Source organism: Hippocampus comes, unplaced genomic scaffold (assembly GCF_001891065.2).
Source record: "Hippocampus comes isolate QL1 unplaced genomic scaffold, H_comes_QL1_v1.1 scaffold259, whole genome shotgun sequence".
Classification (NCBI taxonomy): Eukaryota; Metazoa; Chordata; class Actinopteri; order Syngnathiformes; family Syngnathidae; genus Hippocampus; species Hippocampus comes.
The window spans coordinates 184,527-204,922 of NW_017805147.1; the positions used below are offsets into that span (position 1 = coordinate 184,527).

At 45.0% G+C, this 20,396-nt stretch overlaps 1 protein-coding gene across 1 annotated transcript in view; it reads left to right on the forward strand.

The window, feature by feature from the left end:
- Positions 1 to 480: 480 nt before the first annotated feature.
- fut8b (fucosyltransferase 8b (alpha (1,6) fucosyltransferase)) overlaps positions 481 to 20,396 on the forward strand; it is a 38,750-nt gene continuing 18,834 nt past the window's right edge. The window contains exons 1-4 of the mRNA XM_019867940.1: positions 481 to 1,055; positions 10,701 to 10,877; positions 12,419 to 12,496; positions 18,956 to 19,070. Of these exons, the coding sequence (XP_019723499.1) occupies positions 853 to 1,055; positions 10,701 to 10,877; positions 12,419 to 12,496; positions 18,956 to 19,070 (573 nt within the window). The 5' untranslated portion in view covers positions 481 to 852. The remainder of the gene's footprint in view (positions 1,056 to 10,700; positions 10,878 to 12,418; positions 12,497 to 18,955; positions 19,071 to 20,396) is intronic.

Here is a 20,396-nt window from a genome sequence, read left to right on the forward strand (position 1 = left end):
CGGTATTACTCCAGATTGCTGTGGGTACGCGCCGTGGGATGATAGTATGCACACTGGCGCACTCCGCGCTCGTATCTGCCAGTCTTTATCTCGTCGCATGACGGCACCCGGTCGCCTTGGCAAGGCTTTGTCAGTGAAGATGACAGGGAAGGTTGCTTCGTCAACGCGGCATGCGTCCGTCTCCGTTTCCCACCCCCCGCTGCTCGGGGATGAAGGAAAACGATGATCGAGGGATTTTTCTTCCGTTCCCATTGAGCTCGCCGTTATCACCTTGACGGTATTGCGCTTCGTCGTGGCGCCGGGGATGACATTGGGTGCCAAGCATCTGTACAATGTTGGTTTGAGTATCTCGTTTTCCTGTGTCAAGCGTCAGCGGGCAAGAACTGAACATTAAAGCCATGCGATCCTGCTTTGACGTCAGATTGGCTCGAACCAACCCCAACTAACCTCACTCCTGTCGCTCTTGTGTTCTTTCCGCAGGGCACAACTTCAATAAAAGATTCCGAAGGGACTTGAAGGAGTTGGCGAGCCAGCCGGGGAAAGGTTGGCCAACGCCGAGCCGGGCGGAGAGGGCGGCAGTCGGGCCACCGTCAGGCAGACATCTGAAAATGCTCACCATGCTGTAGCGAAAGGAGACAACGCTGGCTCACAGCCTGGAGAGCACCCCGAACCTTTTTTTAACATCCCAGAAATCCTTCCTCTTGTCTACCGTCTGTCCAAAAATGCCAGTGCTAAAGTTGGCACTGCGTTACATGTGGTGACAGGACACTAGTGGGACCGTCAGGTTGCCCAGCGGGTCGTTTGGGGTACGAGCACATCAAGGAGGCAATTTCGGGCGGGCGTGGTCACACCATGCGACCCTGGGCGGGTTCATGGCGTTGGATCACCCTGGTGCTGTTGGCCTGGGGGACGCTACTATTCTACATCGGCGGCCATTTGGTGAGGGACAGCGAGCACCCGGAGCGCTCCAGCCGAGAGCTCTCCAAGATCCTGGCCAAGTTGGAGCGGCTCAAGCAGCAGAACGAAGACCTGCGGCGTATGGCTGAATCGCTCAGGTAAGGGGAACCGAAAACGGATTTGCCAAAGCGAACCTTGATTATTGCTGCACTGTCAATTATTAGTTGACTTGAAATGACAAACATGAGCTAAGCAGCACTCAGTCAATGTCCAATTAATTGTGGGGGGGAAAAAAGTCACAGCCGTAGTCCGCGCTTCACCGCTTCAGCTGATGAGCAGTCTTTGCACAAAAACATTGCGATCCAAAAAGTATTTCCTTGCCTGCCAACTGTTTATTTACGACGAGAACATTTTCATTCATTTCCTTCGGTCCAGCGATTCAGTTAAAAGGCCCCCCCCCCGTGGTCCGATCAGCCATTTGGCACACAAGCGTACGCAGCGATGCGATGATGATGATGACGATGACGATTTTTCTTTATTTCCCTCAATTTGATCCACCTCTGACGGCGTCGGTTTATTCGGCGAGGCACGCGGTCTAACAAACAGATGTCGCCGCAAAAAGTTTCATCAAAAGCCAATCAGCGGTGGCGCAAATACCCCGTGACAAACAGAGATGGATGGTCACACTCCTCAGCAGATTTTAGCGTCGCTTCGGAATACTTTGGCACACTACAGCCTTGTTGTTTAAGCCCATTAACCGCGCTGCGTCTTTCTCACATTCAGGAACTGCGTAATGGAGAGACAGATGGTTCTCCTCCTACTCCCTGTATGCTGACAGTGTTTCTTTTTAACACGTTAACAATAGGTCCGTGTTTTGGTAAAGCTTCCGTGGGTGCGCATGCATGAGCAGGGAGCCCATTGGTGTATCCTGACGTGAGCCGCGTTCACAGGGAGCGCACGCTTCAGATGTTGCCAGTGCCGCGTCTCTGTGATATTCAGATTCACTTTGATGCGGGGCCCTCATCAGTGTTCCCAAACGCTCAAATCCACACGCACACGCCTCGCCGCAGACAGCCGGTCCCCGATTGAATCTATCGCTTTTTGTAATTCTTCACGATTGCCCCAGGCGGCAAAAGGTTGAATTCGTTCGAAAGTAAAAAAACAAGAACGACTTTCAGCCGACCGGAGGTCCAGATGGATCTCTGACACACTGTGTGGTTGTTGCTTATTGCTAAGATTGTATTCACAATTTTGAACCGGGGCTCCGCAGCCGCTTGTTGCTTCTCTTGCAGTCTGCAGCAAAGCCATCCAAAATCACCCAACGCCACCTTAAGCTTGCTGAGCCTGTTTGCCTTACATTCTTAGTCTCAAATGCTGTTTTTCCTCGCCGCGATATCTACTGAGCTTGGCTCGGCTCTCCCCCGCTTGGCGCAGAGTTAGAGCAGTCTGTTTTTCCCTTCCAAATAGTGCGACGCCACGCTGAACGTATCAGAGGAGAAACTCTTTCTCCTGCATGTACCTGTCGACACGCGGAGAGACACATTTTATTCTACCAAAAGGACGACTGCAGCATCCAAACTATTATATTCGATTATGAAACCAAGGCTAAATTTGTTGGCCATTGTTCCAAACTTTAGACGTCTTTATGGAAGCCAAAAAAATGTTAAAGCCTCCTAAATCTTACATTTATTTGAGCTGAATCAGGGACTTTTTAAATGGTGGCTTTGTTTGTGACAAGGGCTCTGCACGAATCTGTGGCGTCTCAAATTGAGAGGCAACTGCACCATTTAAAAACGAATACTAAATCCATTATCATGTGAGGATGAATATTAGCATATTATCGTTATATTCCAGTGCCGCAGAAATATGGAATAATAAATTTATACATACGCGTGTGACGTATTCGAGAGCGACATCCGGCAGTGTTTTCACGTGGACGGGAATATTTAGCCGGCTAATGAGCGTTCTGTTAAACGGTTAAGCGGTCAGTATTACAGCCCATCTAGGCAGCGTATCAAGTTCTTTGGCGTTACTTTGCTGTTAACCTCTGATGCCGTCCTGGCAGTAAAAGGGAGTGTGCAAACTAGGATTCTGGTTGGCTTCATGCTAGCTCGCTGGTATGACAGACGACATGAATGGAAGGCATGGACGGATTTAAAACGTGACAAAAAATCCCAAAACAAAACACCATGGGTTCTGCATTTGCCCATTGTACAGTGAAGGATCCTGGAGGTTAAAGTAAGTTATTTTCAACTAAAAAGGAAAACCTTTCCATCAGCCATATAGTGTCTTGGTCCACTCAGATGTTGAGCACCAAACATGCAGGATAAGCACTCAAGATAACCATTCAGAGATGTCCAAGAATCTCACTTTAATCGCCTGGGTGGGAAAATGCTCACATTTGGCCAGGCTTCCTTTATGTGTGTGGACGACAAGTAATAAAAAGCCTGTCGACAACTCCTCCAGCACCTCATCCAGGAGTGCCTATTATCCTTAAATGACTATCCTAATAGACGCGGAGCGAGCATTATTGCACTGCCCGTCATCCCTTTTCACAGCCCCCCCGTCTAGGCTCACCGCCTCGCACCACCCTTCCCTGCTCCTCATTTGCATCGCCTCACCACCGAACTGCTGATGGAGGCATGGCACGCGGCCAGACTGCCGCCCGCAGACCTTTGTCACGGACCCACTGACTCGGTAAAAACTCACTAGCTTTCTGATTGACTAGCTCAGCCCACGTCTGACCCAATTCGCTGCCTGCGATGTCCTCCGGGTTTGGACTGGCAACATGAATGTGTCAGTGTCAACAAACCGAGACACTCTTTTTGAAAAGCATCCCCGCTGACTTTAAGACATTAAAAACCTTTCTGGACTGTTTCATGCCATGCCCGCTTCTCTCATTGAAATTCGGATCCATCAAACTTCCATTAATGGAGCAGGCTCCTACTTTTGTGTGGAGTTATTGAAACCAGCAACCCGCTGAGAACGAGTTACGGTTCAACTTGGGTTTGAACTTATTTCATGCCATGCATAAAAGAACAGGGTTACGCAAGGCTATTACACAAAACACTTGAAGGGTTCGTGTTTACTTGAGTCCATTTGTTTGTGTGGATTATTGATTTGCACATGACACGTTATTAATTTGTGCCATGTAGCAATAAAGCCTCAAGACTCTTCCTTTATTTACCCTGGTCAATGCATTCCTGTGCCACGAATGCATCATTTTGCGTTATCGAAGGCTGTCCATCATTTAAAAAAAAAAAAAATGGATCGGGCAAATAAATTAATCGGTCAATGCTTCAAATTAGTATCACCTGCCTGGCCTTTGGTTAGTCAAGTCATTAACAAGTCCGTAGCACAGCGCCAACCTCCCAATGAGGCAGTAGCCTTAATGAGAGATGAGCAGGGGGTCGAGCATCTCAATCCATCAGGCTCCGCCCTCTCTGTCGTTGCCACTCACCTCAGACACTGAGCCCGAGCTCAAGCGAGCGCGGCGGCGCTCACCGGGCCTGCTGGTGAGACATCGGCGAGCGCCAAGGGTGACAGTGACAGCTGGGCTGAGCAATGAGCTCCTGATTGATCCCCGGGCATGCCGGCAGAGGGATGGAGGGCGGGCAGAGGTGGTGCACAGGGTGCGAGCAGATGGATGCTGTGAGGACAAGTGATGGACGATCAGGCCAAAAGATCATAACACTTTCCGTGCTGTCCTCAACGCTTTTTAAGTATCAGGAAATGGGGGATTTGGGCTCCTGGGCTCCCCCTGTTGGTTTTTCTAAGCATCAGCAGTTTTTTTGGGGGGGAGGGACTGATAATTTGGTCGCGATGTAAGTGGCTGAACAGTGAACCATGAAACGTGTCTAAACACCATGACATCACCAGCCACTAAGACGCTTAAAACATTCATTGCTGTTATGTTGTTGAATATTACAAAAGACAAAACAAATTACCACCAAACTTGTACATGAGGTTCTGTGTTTACGATGGGGTTCTGTTCCTATGGTTAAACATGGCTCAAGCAAAAGCAAATGCACTTTTCGATCGTTACGGTATTTGACCTCAGCTAATGATCTCTGGAGCTGGTCTAGCATAACATCTGCCCACCAGACAAAAAAAAAAAAAAAAAGATGCCGCGGCCTCAAAATGCGAACTTGCCTCAGTGATGTTGCAGGCCTTTTTGAACAAAGGTCAACACATACTGGGTCCATTGCTGAGGGCTGTGTGGGCTGTCAAGAAGGCCTCAGATCAGATGTGCTTGGAAAGCATTGCAGCGTGCAAATCAAGAATGCGCCATTCCGAATCGGTATAATTGGGATTACAGCCGTTGAGTTTGCGGTCACATTTTGGATACGGCACAGGAAGAAGACGTGTCGTAAGGAGATAATTCATTTGACACAATCTGGATCGTCAACATACCCGTCCGTCTACACAAGTGTATCGTGTTTTTGCTAAAGCAATGGCTTGTGACAATAATTTTAGTTCCCATGTGCGCTTTTTTGTTTTTCTTTTTGCCAAACCTTCCTGCCCATTTGTGGTGTTGACTTACCCCACCATTAATTTACAGTGCCGCTGGATGTCGTGAGCTGGGGTATACTGCGACCCTTCTATGACCCTCAACGGGTGGACGGAATGACGGATCCACCCGTCCGCCCGTTTTAACGATACAGTCATCTGTCCCAGTATTCCAAGTCTGCTATCTAGCACTGAGCTCCAATTTAGAGAGGGACCAGTGTGCCATAGCAGATGTTTGCAGGTCCTCTAGAGATGCCATCTGGCTAATTTGGGCGGGGTGTTTCCTCGGCCCCGCGTCTGTTCTGTGTGTTAAACTGCTGCTTTGTATTTCGTAGGATGCTTGCAGTCTATTTGGAGTGTGCGAGCGAATCGCTGCACCTTGTCTGTACTCATTCCCGTGTGCGGCGATGGCCTACTTCTACGACCTTGGTCAAGAGCCTCTCATGTTGCGCGGTTACCGTTTTAGACGGACTTGAAACCCATGGGAAGTTATGTCACACTGAATGTAGGCCAACTTAAATGTCGAGCCATGTTACGTGATGTCGTTCCGGTGGGGTCCTTGACGGTGTCTTGTTGTATGTTTGTTTGAGCAGGCCATGTCAGATTGTAGCGATTAGACGGGAAATGCATCTTGCTCATATTTCAACCAATGTATGCTGCTCAAGTGGACACAGGGGAGTGAAATATATGGCCCTATATATATATATTAGGCCAACTTAAATGTCGAGCCATGTTACGTGATGTCGTTCCGGTGGGGTCCTTGACGGTGTCTTGTTGTATGTTTGTTTGAGCAGGCCATGTCAGATTGTAGCGATTAGACGGGAAATGCATCTTGCTCATATTTCAACCAATGTATGCTGCTCAAGTGGACACAGGGGAGTGAAATATATGGCCCTATATATATATATATTTTTTCTTTTTACCCTGGGTCTAACATTAAATGACAGAATACAGGAGATATATGTCCTCACTTTTCTCAAAGTTACTTTCATGGCCTGGAAAGGTAGCGTAGCCAGAAGCACAGTTGCACTTTTAAAGTGTCGTCCTGATGCCCACCGGCGACGGATGTTTGTCACTCAGGGAGCAAATTGAGTTTGCATGCCTTGATGACTCATTAACGTGGCCTTTGCAGCACCTCATCAACGCCACGTTCCATTTTTCTGCGAATAGTTTCCTGTCGAGGGATGTCAGGCAGTTATTTTTTTTCTGTGTGGTTTGAGAGTACTGAAGCACTCATCTGTCAATCCCGTTGCGTTGTCAGAGCTATACCACTAAGCTGTAGAATTTGCTTAGTAGTCGTCACAAATCATTTTCAGCCTTTTCAAAGTTGACCTTTTCAGTGCCACACAAATCAGGAAATAGACAGTCTAGGACAACACGAATGTGGCATGCGGTGTGGAATATGAGTGGGGGGAGGTCCGCATTGATACTGTGGCTGTAATCAAATGGTTACAATTCACCAGGGGTCCGTTTCAAATAGACTACAACAACCGAGGAAGAACAGATGCCGCAAACCTGACTGAAAACACAAATTCGCCAGCCAGGCCAGTAAATGATGCCGCGCTAGTCAAGGTAATGTATTCACATAGCCATCCCTAGTTAGCTTGACTTTTCAAGGGCGGAGTGGTCACTGATCCAAAATGTGACATTTCCGGAACAGTAGCCACTCGCCACATTAAAAAATAATGAGCCAATTTATCATAGCATGTCTTGTTCTGTGTGTCACATCACTATTTGTCAATCATTTGTTGGCCAAAGAAGGCTCCGGTATCACCGCCGCTTCCAACCCTCCTCAGTTTACGGCACTTTCTTCTCAGGCGCGTTTATGAATGGGGAGCTCCCCTTTCATATGATTGCATTGAAGTGGAGAACCATTTCTTTGTCGTCATCCCCATCCAAGCATTGAAAAGAAGTCAGCGGGGAATTTGTATTTGGGATCTTGCGTCAGTCTCTGCAGTCTTTGTTTCCAGTCTTCTGAGAAAAAAAAAACAAAAAACGATGTTCAACTGTGTAGGCAATACATTTCAAATGCAATACACAGCGGGCGAGCATGTTTGATGAATTGTGATCAATTTTACCGCCGTGGTGGTTCAAAGTACAATTTGTGACCTGGGCCCTCGGTCCACCAGCACCCTTTCCTCGCTGTACATCGTAAACTGCTGTTGGCTGCTTTGTTTATTTAATCCCGGCAGACTTTTGTTTCTTCTGTTCTTAAATATATAAACTGCTTTGTTTGTACAGTCCCAAAAGAGTTGGCAGTGTCATTTTCAGGCAGAATAGTTTATTTATTTTTTTATTTATTTTATTCTAACTCTCATAGTTTCAACCCCCCATGGAGCTTTTCAAAAGAAAAAAACAACCAATGTATGGCTCAAGTGGACACACAGGGGAGTGAAATATATGGCCCTATATATATATATTTTTTCTTTTTACCCTGGGTCTAACATTAAATGACAGAATACAGGAGATATATGTCCTCACTTTTCTCAAAGTTACTTTCATGGCCTGGAAAGGTAGCGTAGCCAGAAGCACAGTTGCACTTTTAAAGTGTCGTCCTGATGCCCACCGGCGACGGATGTTTGTCACTCAGGGAGCAAATTGAGTTTGCATGCCTTGATGACTCATTAACGTGGCCTTTGCAGCACCTCATCAACGCCACGTTCCATTTTTCTGCGAATAGTTTCCTGTCGAGGGATGTCAGGCAGTTATTTTTTTTCTGTGTGGTTTGAGAGTACTGAAGCACTCATCTGTCAATCCCGTTGCGTTGTCAGAGCTATACCACTAAGCTGTAGAATTTGCTTAGTAGTCGTCACAAATCATTTTCAGCCTTTTCAAAGTTGACCTTTTCAGTGCCACACAAATCAGGAAATAGACAGTCTAGGACAACACGAATGTGGCATGCGGTGTGGAATATGAGTGGGGGGAGGTCCGCATTGATACTGTGGCTGTAATCAAATGGTTACAATTCACCAGGGGTCCGTTTCAAATAGACTACAACAACCGAGGAAGAACAGATGCCGCAAACCTGACTGAAAACACAAATTCGCCAGCCAGGCCAGTAAATGATGCCGTGCTAGTCAAGGTAATGTATTCACATAGCCATCCCTAGTTAGCTTGACTTTTCAAGGGCGGAGTGGTCACTGATCCAAAATGTGACATTTCCGGAACAGTAGCCACTCGGCACATTAAAAAATAATGAGCCAATTTATCATAGCATGTCTTGTTCTGTGTGTCACATCACTATTTGTCAATCATTTGTTGGCCAAAGAAGGCTCCGGTATCACCGCCGCTTCCAACCCTCCTCAGTTTACGGCACTTTCTTCTCAGGCGCGTTTATGAATGGGGAGCTCCCCTTTCATATGATTGCATTGAAGTGGAGAACCATTTCTTTGTCGCCATCCCCATCCAAGCATTGAAAAGAAGTCAGCGGGGAATTTGTATTTGGGATCTTGCGTCAGTCTCTGCAGTCTTTGTTTCCAGTCTTCTGAGAAAAAAAAAACGATGTTCAACTGTGTAGGCAATACATTTCAAATGCAATACACAGCGGGCGAGCATGTTTGATGAATTGTGATCAATTTTACCGCCGTGGTGGTTCAAAGTACAATTTGTGACCTGGGCCCTCGGTCCACCAGCACCCTTTCCTCGCTGTACATCGTAAACTGCTGTTGGCTGCTTTGTTTATTTAATCCCGGCAGACTTTTGTTTCTTCTGTTCTTAAATATATAAACTGCTTTGTTTGTACAGTCCCAAAAGAGTTGGCAGTGTCATTTTCAGGCAGAATAGTTTATTTATTTTTTTATTTATTTTATTCTAACTCTCATAGTTTCAACCCCCCATGGAGCTTTTCAAAAGAAAAAAACATTTTGTGGGCCCGCCTTTGTTGACTCACTGTTTTGGTCATTATTTTGTTTCAAGTCGTCCTTTGACTATATCAGCCACCCAAATAAAACAAAGTCTTCTCATTTTGTTGTCGGATTGATTTCATCCTTTGAAACGCGGCATCTGACAAAACAGGCGCGAGTTCAGTCGCTTATTTGATGGACTATAAAGTAACCAAATCCCCTGGCCAGCTTCTACCGTTTTTATCATATGAATAAATGTGTGGCCGGCGGCCTTGCGCAATGTTAGTACTGTGTGAAAAATAGGTGTATCGTGACAAGTAGCTGCCAAGTGGTTTACACGTGTGGCTCATTCAGACATTTTGTAATTCAGGTCATTTTTATGTGTCATCCACTGACAAATGCCCCATTCAGTACTAAAAAAAACCTTCGGCCTGCTCAGGTTTCAAGTGACCCTAAAATGCAGTGGAACGACTTCGGTGCCCGTGTCCAACTTCGGTAGGTTGGTTTTTCAACCGCCCCTCTTCATCACCTTCACGGCGCTCAGATTATGACATCACGAGAGACCCATTGCGAGGCTTCCAGCAGGATGTTCTCAGAGGCGAGTGTCCTCGGCACGTTAGAACAGAGGGACTGCGAGACTGGATGACTCACAGAAAGGCATAGAACTGGACATATTTGGAAAATGGCGGCGTGATGGATCAAACACCTGTCGTGTCGGCTCCTTGTTCGAGAACAGCCGGTGGTGAGCAAAGTCTTGAAATATTGAACGTTTGGGGCAGGTGAGAAAGTCAAACGAAGTTAATTCGGAAAAAGTTCGCGGGTTTTAGATTCACCCGAAAATGGACTATTCCTAATGTTTTGTCAGAAGGGGTACAGTGTGTCACGGGCTTCTACCTTGGCCCATGTCTTCCCACGCCCCTCCCTTCGAGTTCTAATGGAAATATGATCGTGTCGTATTCGGTTTGCTTTCCCAGTATTTATTGCGTAATCCCGCTCACTGACAAACAAACCGCGGGGATACAAAACCTCCTTGGCTGACGGCGCAAAGTGGAATGAAAACAAAAACCTCTTTGGTCGTGTCATTATTGGATTGCTTTAGTGGAACGGCGTAAAGTAAAAAAAAAAAAAAAATACTGTGGGACTCATTAACCTTTACAATTTGGGCCCGTGCTGACGACTGAACAAATTGAAAGGAGGGGGAAAAAAAACCCTACAGCTTTGGTGACAATGAAAGCAATCATTGCATTTAGTGCTGCACTCTGTGTGGTTAATTTGAATTATAACCGTGCCTGCCTTTTATCTTTATTGTTTGTCATTCCGGGTGTAAAAGGCACGCCGTTTCATTGTTCCCGCTGAAGAAATATTGTATTTGTGGCCGACATCGTTGCCGACGCGCTCTTATACGGAATGTCTCCATATCCTTTTTTTTTTTTTCTTTTTTTTTTCAACCAGGATACCAGAGGGTCAGGCCGACGTGGGCTCGCTGGCCGCGGGGAGGCTGCGCTCGCTGGAGGACCAGCTCACCCGAGCCAAGCAGAAGATCCACACCTTTCAGAAACTGACAGGCGATGGTAAGCCTTCCTCTGATGAGTTGGCAGGCAGTCGAACCTCAAAATATGAAAGGGCTTAGTCTTGGGAATACTGTTTGTTTTTCTTTGTTTGTTTATTATTCCTCTCATAGCCACAGAATGCTCTGTGTGTGTGTGTGTGTGTGTGTGTGTGTGTGTGTGTGTGTGTGTGTGTGTGTGTGTGTGTGTGTGTGTGTGTGTGTGTGTGTGTGTGTTTGGTTTGGTTAAAATAAACAAAAATACGTGTAAACAGTGAAAAAAAATTATTTAAAATAATAATCATATCACCACTGAAGTCATGATGAAAGTAAAAAAATAAGATAAAAATAAATATAATCCACGTATTTCTGTTTCACTTTTTTTAATAGAGCTGAGATTTTTATTTTTATATATATATATATATATATATATATATATATATATACACACGGTGATCCTCGCTACTTCGCGGTTCGTTTATCGCGGGTTCAATGCATCGCGGATTTTTTCAAACATATAAAAAAAAATTTAAATTGTTGTTTTTTAATATACATGGAGTACAGTACTGTATATGTTGCTCTATGTGACTCGCTGTTGTTTTGCAGCTTCTCGCGGACCGTTTGCGGACTTATAAAAAAATTTTTTGTTGTTTTTCTTAACCTGTTTATGTTAATTGGTCACTACTTCGTGGATTTTTGTTTATCGCGGGTGGTTTTGGTCCCCATTAACCACGATAAACGAGGGATTACTGTATATATACATATACACACACACACAGACACACACACCAGAAATAGTCATGTGCTTTTTGGCGCGAGACTCTGCAAATATTAAACCGGCGCAGAACGCGGTGGGTTCGATGTATGTTTACCTCTCTAAGCGATGGTCAGAAAGTGCAGGAAAGCTGTCAGGTGAGTGCGGGGAAGGTGTGAATAAAGCGGAAGCGCTGTGAATGCCCCCAGTGGCACAATGCGAGTGAAAGGGAAGAGAGGAGACAGACACGGAGAAAATAAAGAGGGACATGCGAGCGTGAAGGGCAGCGCAGGGTCAGCCTTTCCATCTTGCCGCAGGGGAAGACGACGCTAAAAATACCCTCTGGCTTTTTTTTACCAAGTGAGGGAAAGAGAGAAAAGAGAATGCCAGATAGCAAGTAAAAAAAGAAAAAGAGAGATTTTTCGTCTCATCCTGCTGGAGGCCGTCTTTCCTTCTGCCTCCATTTTTTTGCATGTGTTTCTCGACGCAGAAACCAGAGCAGGCAGCTGTGTTATCCATGAGGGGTGTTACTCCACATTGTTTGGCTGGGGTGGGGTTTTTCGAGTTCCTTCCTGTTGTTAGATGTGTGCGTGAGGAAAAATATGAAGAGAATCCAAGAGAAATGGACCTACGAGGCAGAAAGCACAGCCATCAAGGGCTTCCTTAATGAGGTCAAAGTAACACCCAAGGACACAAAATAAAAAAGCTTTAAAGGTTCTTTTCTGAAACCTCCTTCGTTTTGTTAGCCTGCTTATGCCCATGTCATGTATTGCACAAACATTAAAAAAAAAAAAAAAAACTGGCATGGTCTTCCAATTTACTTCAACTCGATTCCCTTTGAAGTGTTCTCTTGTTATGGTTGGTTTTGAGCTTTTTAAAAAAAAAAAAAAAAAACGAGAGGCAGAAATACGCCGAAACTCTCCTGACCGATTTGGGGAACCAGCAAAGGTGAGCATGCGTCATGAATGCGTTCAGATTTCCGGGTCAAGAAGATTTGTCACATTTTCAAACACGCTCAATATTTGCATGCGACTACCATTGATACGGAGAAGGAAAATCTCTAACGAGAGATTGCTGCTTGTGTTTCTGATCTCGCGACAAAATTTGGTTCGTTGGTTCATCGACCATCTGTCGGGGGGGGAACAGATCAGTGGGGGTCCTTCGGCTCTGTGGGAAGCTCCATATCCGCGCTGTACTCTTCTTAAGAACCAAAGGTTCATTGATTTCTTTATTTCCTTTTCTTCCAAGCCATAAAACACGGTACAGTCGCCCTAACTCAGTTTCCCCGGGCTGGAATTCTATTTCCATTCATTTTAATGGCGAGAAATGACTACGCTTGGCAAACAAAAGACTCTTATCTATTATCGCTGTACTGCTTATCCTGTTCCGGGACGTGAGGTGGAGGAGCATATCCCCAGCAGACTGGGCAAAAAGGCAGGCCACTCCCTGGATTGCTCACAAGTCAGCCAAGCGAATCACTACACCGTCAGGAGTGATGATGAAAGAACAAGACATTTTATCCCAGAGGTTTGCAGTTAAATAAAATTGCCCCCCCCCACCCCCTCAAAAAAAAAAGAGTGCAAGAAAAGGAGAATCGAAAGGCAAGCAGACCTTAAGGTTCTGTGAAACTTCCTGACATTCAAATGCGTATCACAGAAGTTGCAAACATCGATTTACTGCTTCCGACTTGTTTTTTTTTTTTTTTCCCTGCTAAATATGAGCCCGTCATTTACCAGTCCGAAAAATGATTTGGTCACGCTCTACCTCCATTCAATTTGTTTGTGGGTTTTGTGTCTGTGCTGCGCGTGTATACACAATGACAAGTGTTTACAACAGCCAAACTTTTTATTTATTTTTTTTAGGCCAAAATCTTCCCATTTACTTTCTCTATGACAAGTGTTTACAACAGGCAAACTTTTTATTTATTTTTTTTTTAGGCCAAAATCTTCCCATTTACTTTCTCATTTGATTCCCACAGCAGCCTGTTTACGTCACGGACTCGTTTGGCCTGGATTCACTTCGCTGGCTGCTGTTTTGATATCCATTATGCCCCCCATTGTTCCATGACTTGGAGCCACTGATGGTGTAGTGGTTCACTCAGCGGCAGGGCTTTGTTTACCCTAAATTTGTTGTCTTATATCCAATCAAGAGGGTTTCATTGCACAATTTCAGTGGCCATCCTCATTCCAGGGCACAGCGAAGAGTAATGTACATGTCAAAAGCGATATTTAATCTGTACTCACTTTCTATTCATGCATTCAGCGCTGATAAGAGGTCAGTGCGCTCTTACGGTAACGCGCTCCGTCCACAAAATAAACAGTCCTTTATTCGCGCATGCCATTGAACGGAATCAATTTACCTCTGACGACCATTGACTGTAAATAGGTCAAGCGTTTATCAGGCCTTAGATGTAATATTAACTACAATGGCAGCAAGTAAAGCGCTGATGTGTGCCTTCACTAAACGTCAGTCGGTGCCGTGCAGTCGAAAATGCATCATGTGCAAGGCAATACTCTTCCACCCCAGTCCACTAGGTGGCAGTAAAATAATTACAGAGCTGCACACAGCAAGCTTTTTTTTCACCCCCACTTCTTCTGCCAGATTGTTTGTCCTGCCACACAAGGGACAGAGGCCCCAAATATTTATATTCTTTGGACTATATATATTTGCTAACCCTGCTAACTAACAAACAAATGAACCATCCATTGACAAAGTAAACCTGACAAAGGCTCTGACTGCACTTCGTATATATTCATTATCAAAACCCGGCCCTGCTGTGAAGAATCCGTCTCTCCTGTTTTCAAGCGTACATGCTTGAAAGTCGCACATCTCTCGGCCAAATTAATGAAGTGGAGAAGTGCAATTTGCCATCTTGCACTCCCGCGGGTGGCAAATTGCAATTTGAGCTACAAGAGGGTCTGCTCATATTCGCAAAACGTATGTATGTGCATGATTTAGTGAAGCTGCCGAGCACTCGGCTGCTGTTCCCAATTCTCGCGCAAAGTTTAGAAATTAGGACAGGCACAAGTGGATGTTTGAGTGGTTGCTAAGAAAGTGGTTGCTAAGTTCAAAGGTCACAGACTCACTCTGTCTAGATGGCAGACTTCCACTCAGTGGGTGCAACTTATCCAAGTGATTCATTGTAATCCTGCTCAAGTGGCTTATAGAGGCCATTGTCTTAGTCATTGCAGGCTAAGCAGCTTTTCAAAGACTGATTCCTCACCCCCTAACACACACCCACATACACGCACACACACACGACTTACGTGGACCTTCATGCACGTTCCTTTTTTAAGTCGCCTGAAGTGCTCCAGGCAGAGGCTAAAAAGCTCAAGTAAAGAACACCTCAATGTTTAACTCCAATTGCAAATGTTTTCAACGTACATGAAGTAGCACCTCAACAACCTAAGCTAAACTTAGCTCCCTCATCTCTGGGTTCGAGATGCAACATACTTCCACCATTTTAGCGTCTTCAATACATATGGCTCGGCGAATTGATTTTAGGGTTGTTTGAAAAGAAGTGAGAAAGTCAATTCCATTTCTCCAGAAAATCTCTCCAATAGTTAGGATGTAGATGACAAATGAAAAGGGACTTAAAGTAGACTCCTGGGGTGTAACTAAGCCATATGTCATGTGTTGGTGTACCTTTAATGAGATTTGGCCTATTAAGTGACAGCAATAGCTTTGACTCAGTCGTCTTGGTGAGTGTGAGCTTCTTCTCCATGCTCCTTGTGTGTTTTCATTTTCTATTTGTGCACGTGACTGTCCTGTTCAGTATACAGCTGAAAGTACATCGGCTATTGCCACACTCCTTTTTTTTCCACTTCACTCGGCGGTGGCCCCTCTCAAGCTGCTGGCACCTCTAATTTATGCTCTCAGCACAAAGCAAAATATCTCAAGTGACGGCTCGAAACCAGAAGAAATGATAAGATGGGCCACCCATAATTCAAGACACCACTTTCCTACTTTTTTAATGTTTGTCAATATTTTGAGGCTTTGGTTTGTCTAACCGCTGCTGTCATTCACAGCCTAATGGATGGCGCAGGCACACTGCAGTCCGATAATTGGTCACCAGAAAATAGTGGCATTGATGTGACACCGAGAACGGCATGTGCAGAACACAAAAGGCGCATTTTCCAAACAGAGCTTTTCTTGTAATCAACAACCACGTGCCAGAAAGAAAGAACCCCATTGATCTCTGCGGTTGTTCTTTGTGTAAATGTCTTGTCCCTTGTGTAAATGTCTTGTTCCTTGTTTTTTTTGGGGTTTTTTTTTTTTTTTTTTTTCCTTGTGTAAATGTCTTGTTCCTTGTTTTTTTTTGGGGTTTTTTTTTTTTTTGTCAAATTTGCTGGCACATAGTGAAAAGCCCGATCGGTTCGATGGAGATCTAAACTCCCCCACACTGTGATTCCAAAACAGTTTGATAGCATTTAAAATGCTTATAAAGATCATAAAATACTGCTGTACCCTTAAGAATGCAGTAACGTCGACGGCTTACAAACAGCAGATGTCACGACTCACCGGTTTGTGGGTTTGGTCACACAACGTTGGCAATGCAAGCCCAAAGGAGCTTAGATTTCACTTTCAGAGGGCAGTGTGATGCCATTATGGCCACCTGCAAAAAATCTTTTACAGAAGTAATACACAGCTTGAAACAGTCGCAAACCGAATTGCGTAGAAGTAGCAGTAACAACAACAACAAAAAATGGTGGTGTTTAATTTTTGATGGCAAGGTGTCAAGAGTACATTTCCAGTCCCAATTTACCGTGCAATCATCCTCTGAAGCTTGAAAACGTGTCTTTGTTTTTTTTTTCCCCCACTAGTTGGCAATCTGTTTCTGCGCTTTAAAATAAACCTCCAACGTTCCTCCTGAATTAGCGGGACAATCCTCTTCACTTGAACTCAGCACATTCCGTCATGAGCACTCAGGTGCATATGCAAACAAGCGTACTCAATTTCCTCATGTCTGCAAGGACATTGGCCCCTGCGCTGTTGGTAACGTCATTCGGTTGATTCACGATAGTCCCCTTTCGCAGCCAGCAAGGTTTGCTTTTGGCTTCCCGCAGTGGATCCCTGATGGCTCCCTTGTGCACACTCCTGGAAGGAAAATTGACATCCATTCACGGTCCATGGTTCCAAATTCTAATTGGGACAATGAGTAATGCTGGAGTCACGGTTTGTAGAGAGAGGCAATATCCACTGCGCTCCGGTGTTGAAATAGGACATTTCACTGCTTTGTGGGCGCCCGCGTCTTTGGACGAGCTACCAAATATCTGAATAAGACCTCTCAGACACACCGGATTTGACTGATTTGGGTCAAAGAAGTGAGTAATAAATTAAGCTTGCATAAGTGTGTGTTTGAGAGAGCATTTGTGATGTGTTTGCGTTCGCCTGTAGCGGCATACATCAGAGCTCGCGCTTTCGGGCAAGTTTCCGAAGAGGATGGCCACGATATTTGGCAGCGCGTGACATCTACACACATTTTCTGTCAGAGTCTTGCAGATAGGCAGATTTATCCCAGAAAGAGCTAAACAACCATATCATTGTGTTGTCACTCAGCAAGCTGTAGATAAAACATTTTGAGCCTGCGTGATATTGTATTTGCAGCCTTCCATCATCACAATATACTTTTTGGTACGTTCGGTGCCCTGCGGAGGATAGCAATAAACCCCTGCCCCTCCGTCTACCTGCTGTGGTTCAAAGAAGAGAATAATAAATCCGCAACCTTATTTTATGTTGATTTAATCTGTGTGCTGTGTGGCAACTTGTGCATGCCTGCCCCGGTTTGAAATCAGGAGAGATGAAAAAAGGGCCAGGAATAAGATCAAAGACATCTCCGTTTGCATCTTGTGCAAATATTCGCTTCGCTTTGCCAGCATCACAAAGACAAAATAACGCAGCTGTATGTGCAAGCAGGGGCTACTACCACAGTGGAATTTAGACCTAATTGATTCTTCCGCAACCAAGCTTGTAACTCAAATCACTTGAATTTCAAATCAGTTTTCCCCATTCAAGTTAATTGAAATGCCATTAATCCGTTCCCCGAAAATGTATCACGTGCAATCACAGCACAAAGCAAAAAAAAAAATCTGCCAAGCCACAGCTCGCTTCTTGAAAAGCAAAAACAAGCATTTTTCAGCCATCAGAAGGTGTTAAAATGAAAGAGTTTTCAGTAAGGACTGCAGGTTGTCATGACACATCAAAATTGGAGTTCTTCCTGTGACTAAGTTTAGCCTAATTAAAAAGAAAATTGGTATAATCCATTGTAGCTGCTTTTATACAGCATGTAATGTTTACCTATCACACATGGTAATTGGATATCACTGCAACAAAATTGTCAACTGAGCTAATAGTACAAAGTGATCACCGTACACCGATGGTTGTTCAAGGATGTTGTCAGACAGAGTAGCAATATAACGTCAAGTAAAGGCCAGCTGAAGTATCATTAAACATTATACCTGTCTGACTGCACACAATGCCGACAATAAATGAGAAGAGCAATATAATACAGAGAAACCTCTCAGGACTTGGTAATATTCCAAACACAATCAACGTTCGATGACTTTCATAAATAGATTTCTTATTCTTGTGGAATAGTGTATGCCAATATGCTGTAGTGGAGTCCTAGCTACGCTCAGTGTCTTAATACTGCGGTAATGTTAGTCGCTTTTCATAGAGGTTAAAAAATGCAAGCTTGAGGGTGTTATTATTCTGTCGATATGTGTTGCTGCACTGTTTGTGTTTCAATATGAGTAGCTTAAAGGGTAACACCACTGCATAGGTCCTAATTGTTAGCCCATGTGGAGATGGTGTTTCCCATTCTCTGTTCAAATATACAACATTTAATTCCTTCTGTTGGATGTTTAGTTTGACGGTAACGTTCAGCTAAATGTCAACAAAGAACTTGAAGCTTCTTTTTTTTTTTTTTTAATCATGTTTTCTACCAGACTATTGCTTGTTCAGTGAGTTGAGTCGCATTGAATGTATAAGAGTGAATAGTTGAAGTGGATAAGCGGCTCGTATCTAAAAAAAACTAAAACGTAAATCACGTCACTTGTATCTTAAGGCACCACTGTATTAGAGTACGTCCTGCATGTGTGGTAGTACAATATTTACAACTTGTTTTTTTTTGGAGGTCTTTTTTGTTTCCATGTTCTGGTACCGCTTTTATTCAGCAAAGCATTGGCAAAAATGAATTGCCTGTTACGCTGCCAGCTGGTGAAATAATTTGCGCTTGAACGAAACAAACAAAAACGCTGTGTTACATAAGCTTCTTGAATTACTTGAACGAAACAAACAAATAAAACAAAAACGCTGTGTTACATAAGCTTCTTGAATTTGTAATTAGAGGTTTGTGGGGGGGGGCGAAAAAAATTCGCAGAGACCGACCTCTTATTGTGGTGGCAGGTCCATCATGGCAGACCTGTACTACCTCAGCCAAGCAGATGGAGTGGGTGAGTGGCGGATGAAGGAGGCCAAAGACCTGTCGGATCTGGTCCAGAACAGAATCACCTACTTGCAGGTACTTGGAGACCACGCGTGGCGCTTCTTTCCTCTCTTTCTCCCTCACATTTACTCTCTGTCTTTCATTTCCTCTCTCTCTTTCCCTCCGTCACACTCTCGTACACCCTCATTCGCGACGTGTCAAAACTCACTCACGACGAGAAACGTTCTATCTGGCGGGCGAGCCGTGCAAATGTTTTTCTCTTTTGCATACGCTTGCCAAAGCCCTTGTGCATTTTTGTCACCATCTTTCACACCTGCTTGTCTCATTTGCACCAATCCATAACTGTCGCCGTCGCTTTCCGACAAGGTGCAGGTGAGAGGCGTGATAGCGCACTGTCTCACCACTCAAATTCTTGACTGCTCGACTGCTTGTTGCTCGTCGGCGTTTATGAAAACGCACTGAAAAAAAATGTTGACTGGGTCTGCTCGTGTGGGATGGCGTGTTCTTCTACCCATGCTTGCTTGGGTTTTGTACACAAAGTTTCCACGTATATTTTTAGGTATAGACCTGTTATTGTCCTGTAGGGTGCTAACGATTGTGATAGGAGCAAATATAGGGAGTTCTGTTCCTAAAACAAACGAACGTAACCCTAAGTCATAACCCCAATAAATATTTTCATTCAAAAACACTTCCACGTTATAAATAGAAAACCATCGAACGATAAACACCAAGTACAGCTGCAGCGGAGCGCGCCGTCCTGTGCCGTAAAACGTCATCTTACGCTTCTGAGCAACCTGTGTCAAATCGTACCGCAAACTGTTCATAACCGCAATCAACATTTATGAACTAAACAAGTAAATGAACCCTGATACATTTTCTCGAACTAATTTGGGCTAATGTAAGACAACAAATGTCACGGCACTCGCGATACTGTAACTGTACTGCAAATGCGCGGTGGGCTGGAATCAAGAAAAGAGTTGGCTAGTTTTCAAAAATAATTCCTGGGCCTCACCGATGTACACGGTCGATGCCGCTTCCAGCTCACCACACACATGCAGAGTGGCACGAGGACGTTCACCCCCCCCCACCCCCCCACCCCTGTCGGCACGCTCCCGTTCCTCCGCGGCGGCGCCGCTGTGTTTTGGGTGCCACGCTGCGCCCTACAGCATTAATGAGCCGGCATGTTTGATGAAGAGGACCGAGTCAGCCTGGCTGGGCGGAGACAGGCCCACTAACAGCTGCTGTCACCGCTGCTGAGGGATCGCGCCGCTCCACCAGCTGCCATTACTAATTTATCACACACAAACACAGACATGGCTATGCACAGATGGGTTCACGCGCACGCACGCACACACATACACGCACACACCCACACGCACCCACACACCCACACCCCACCCC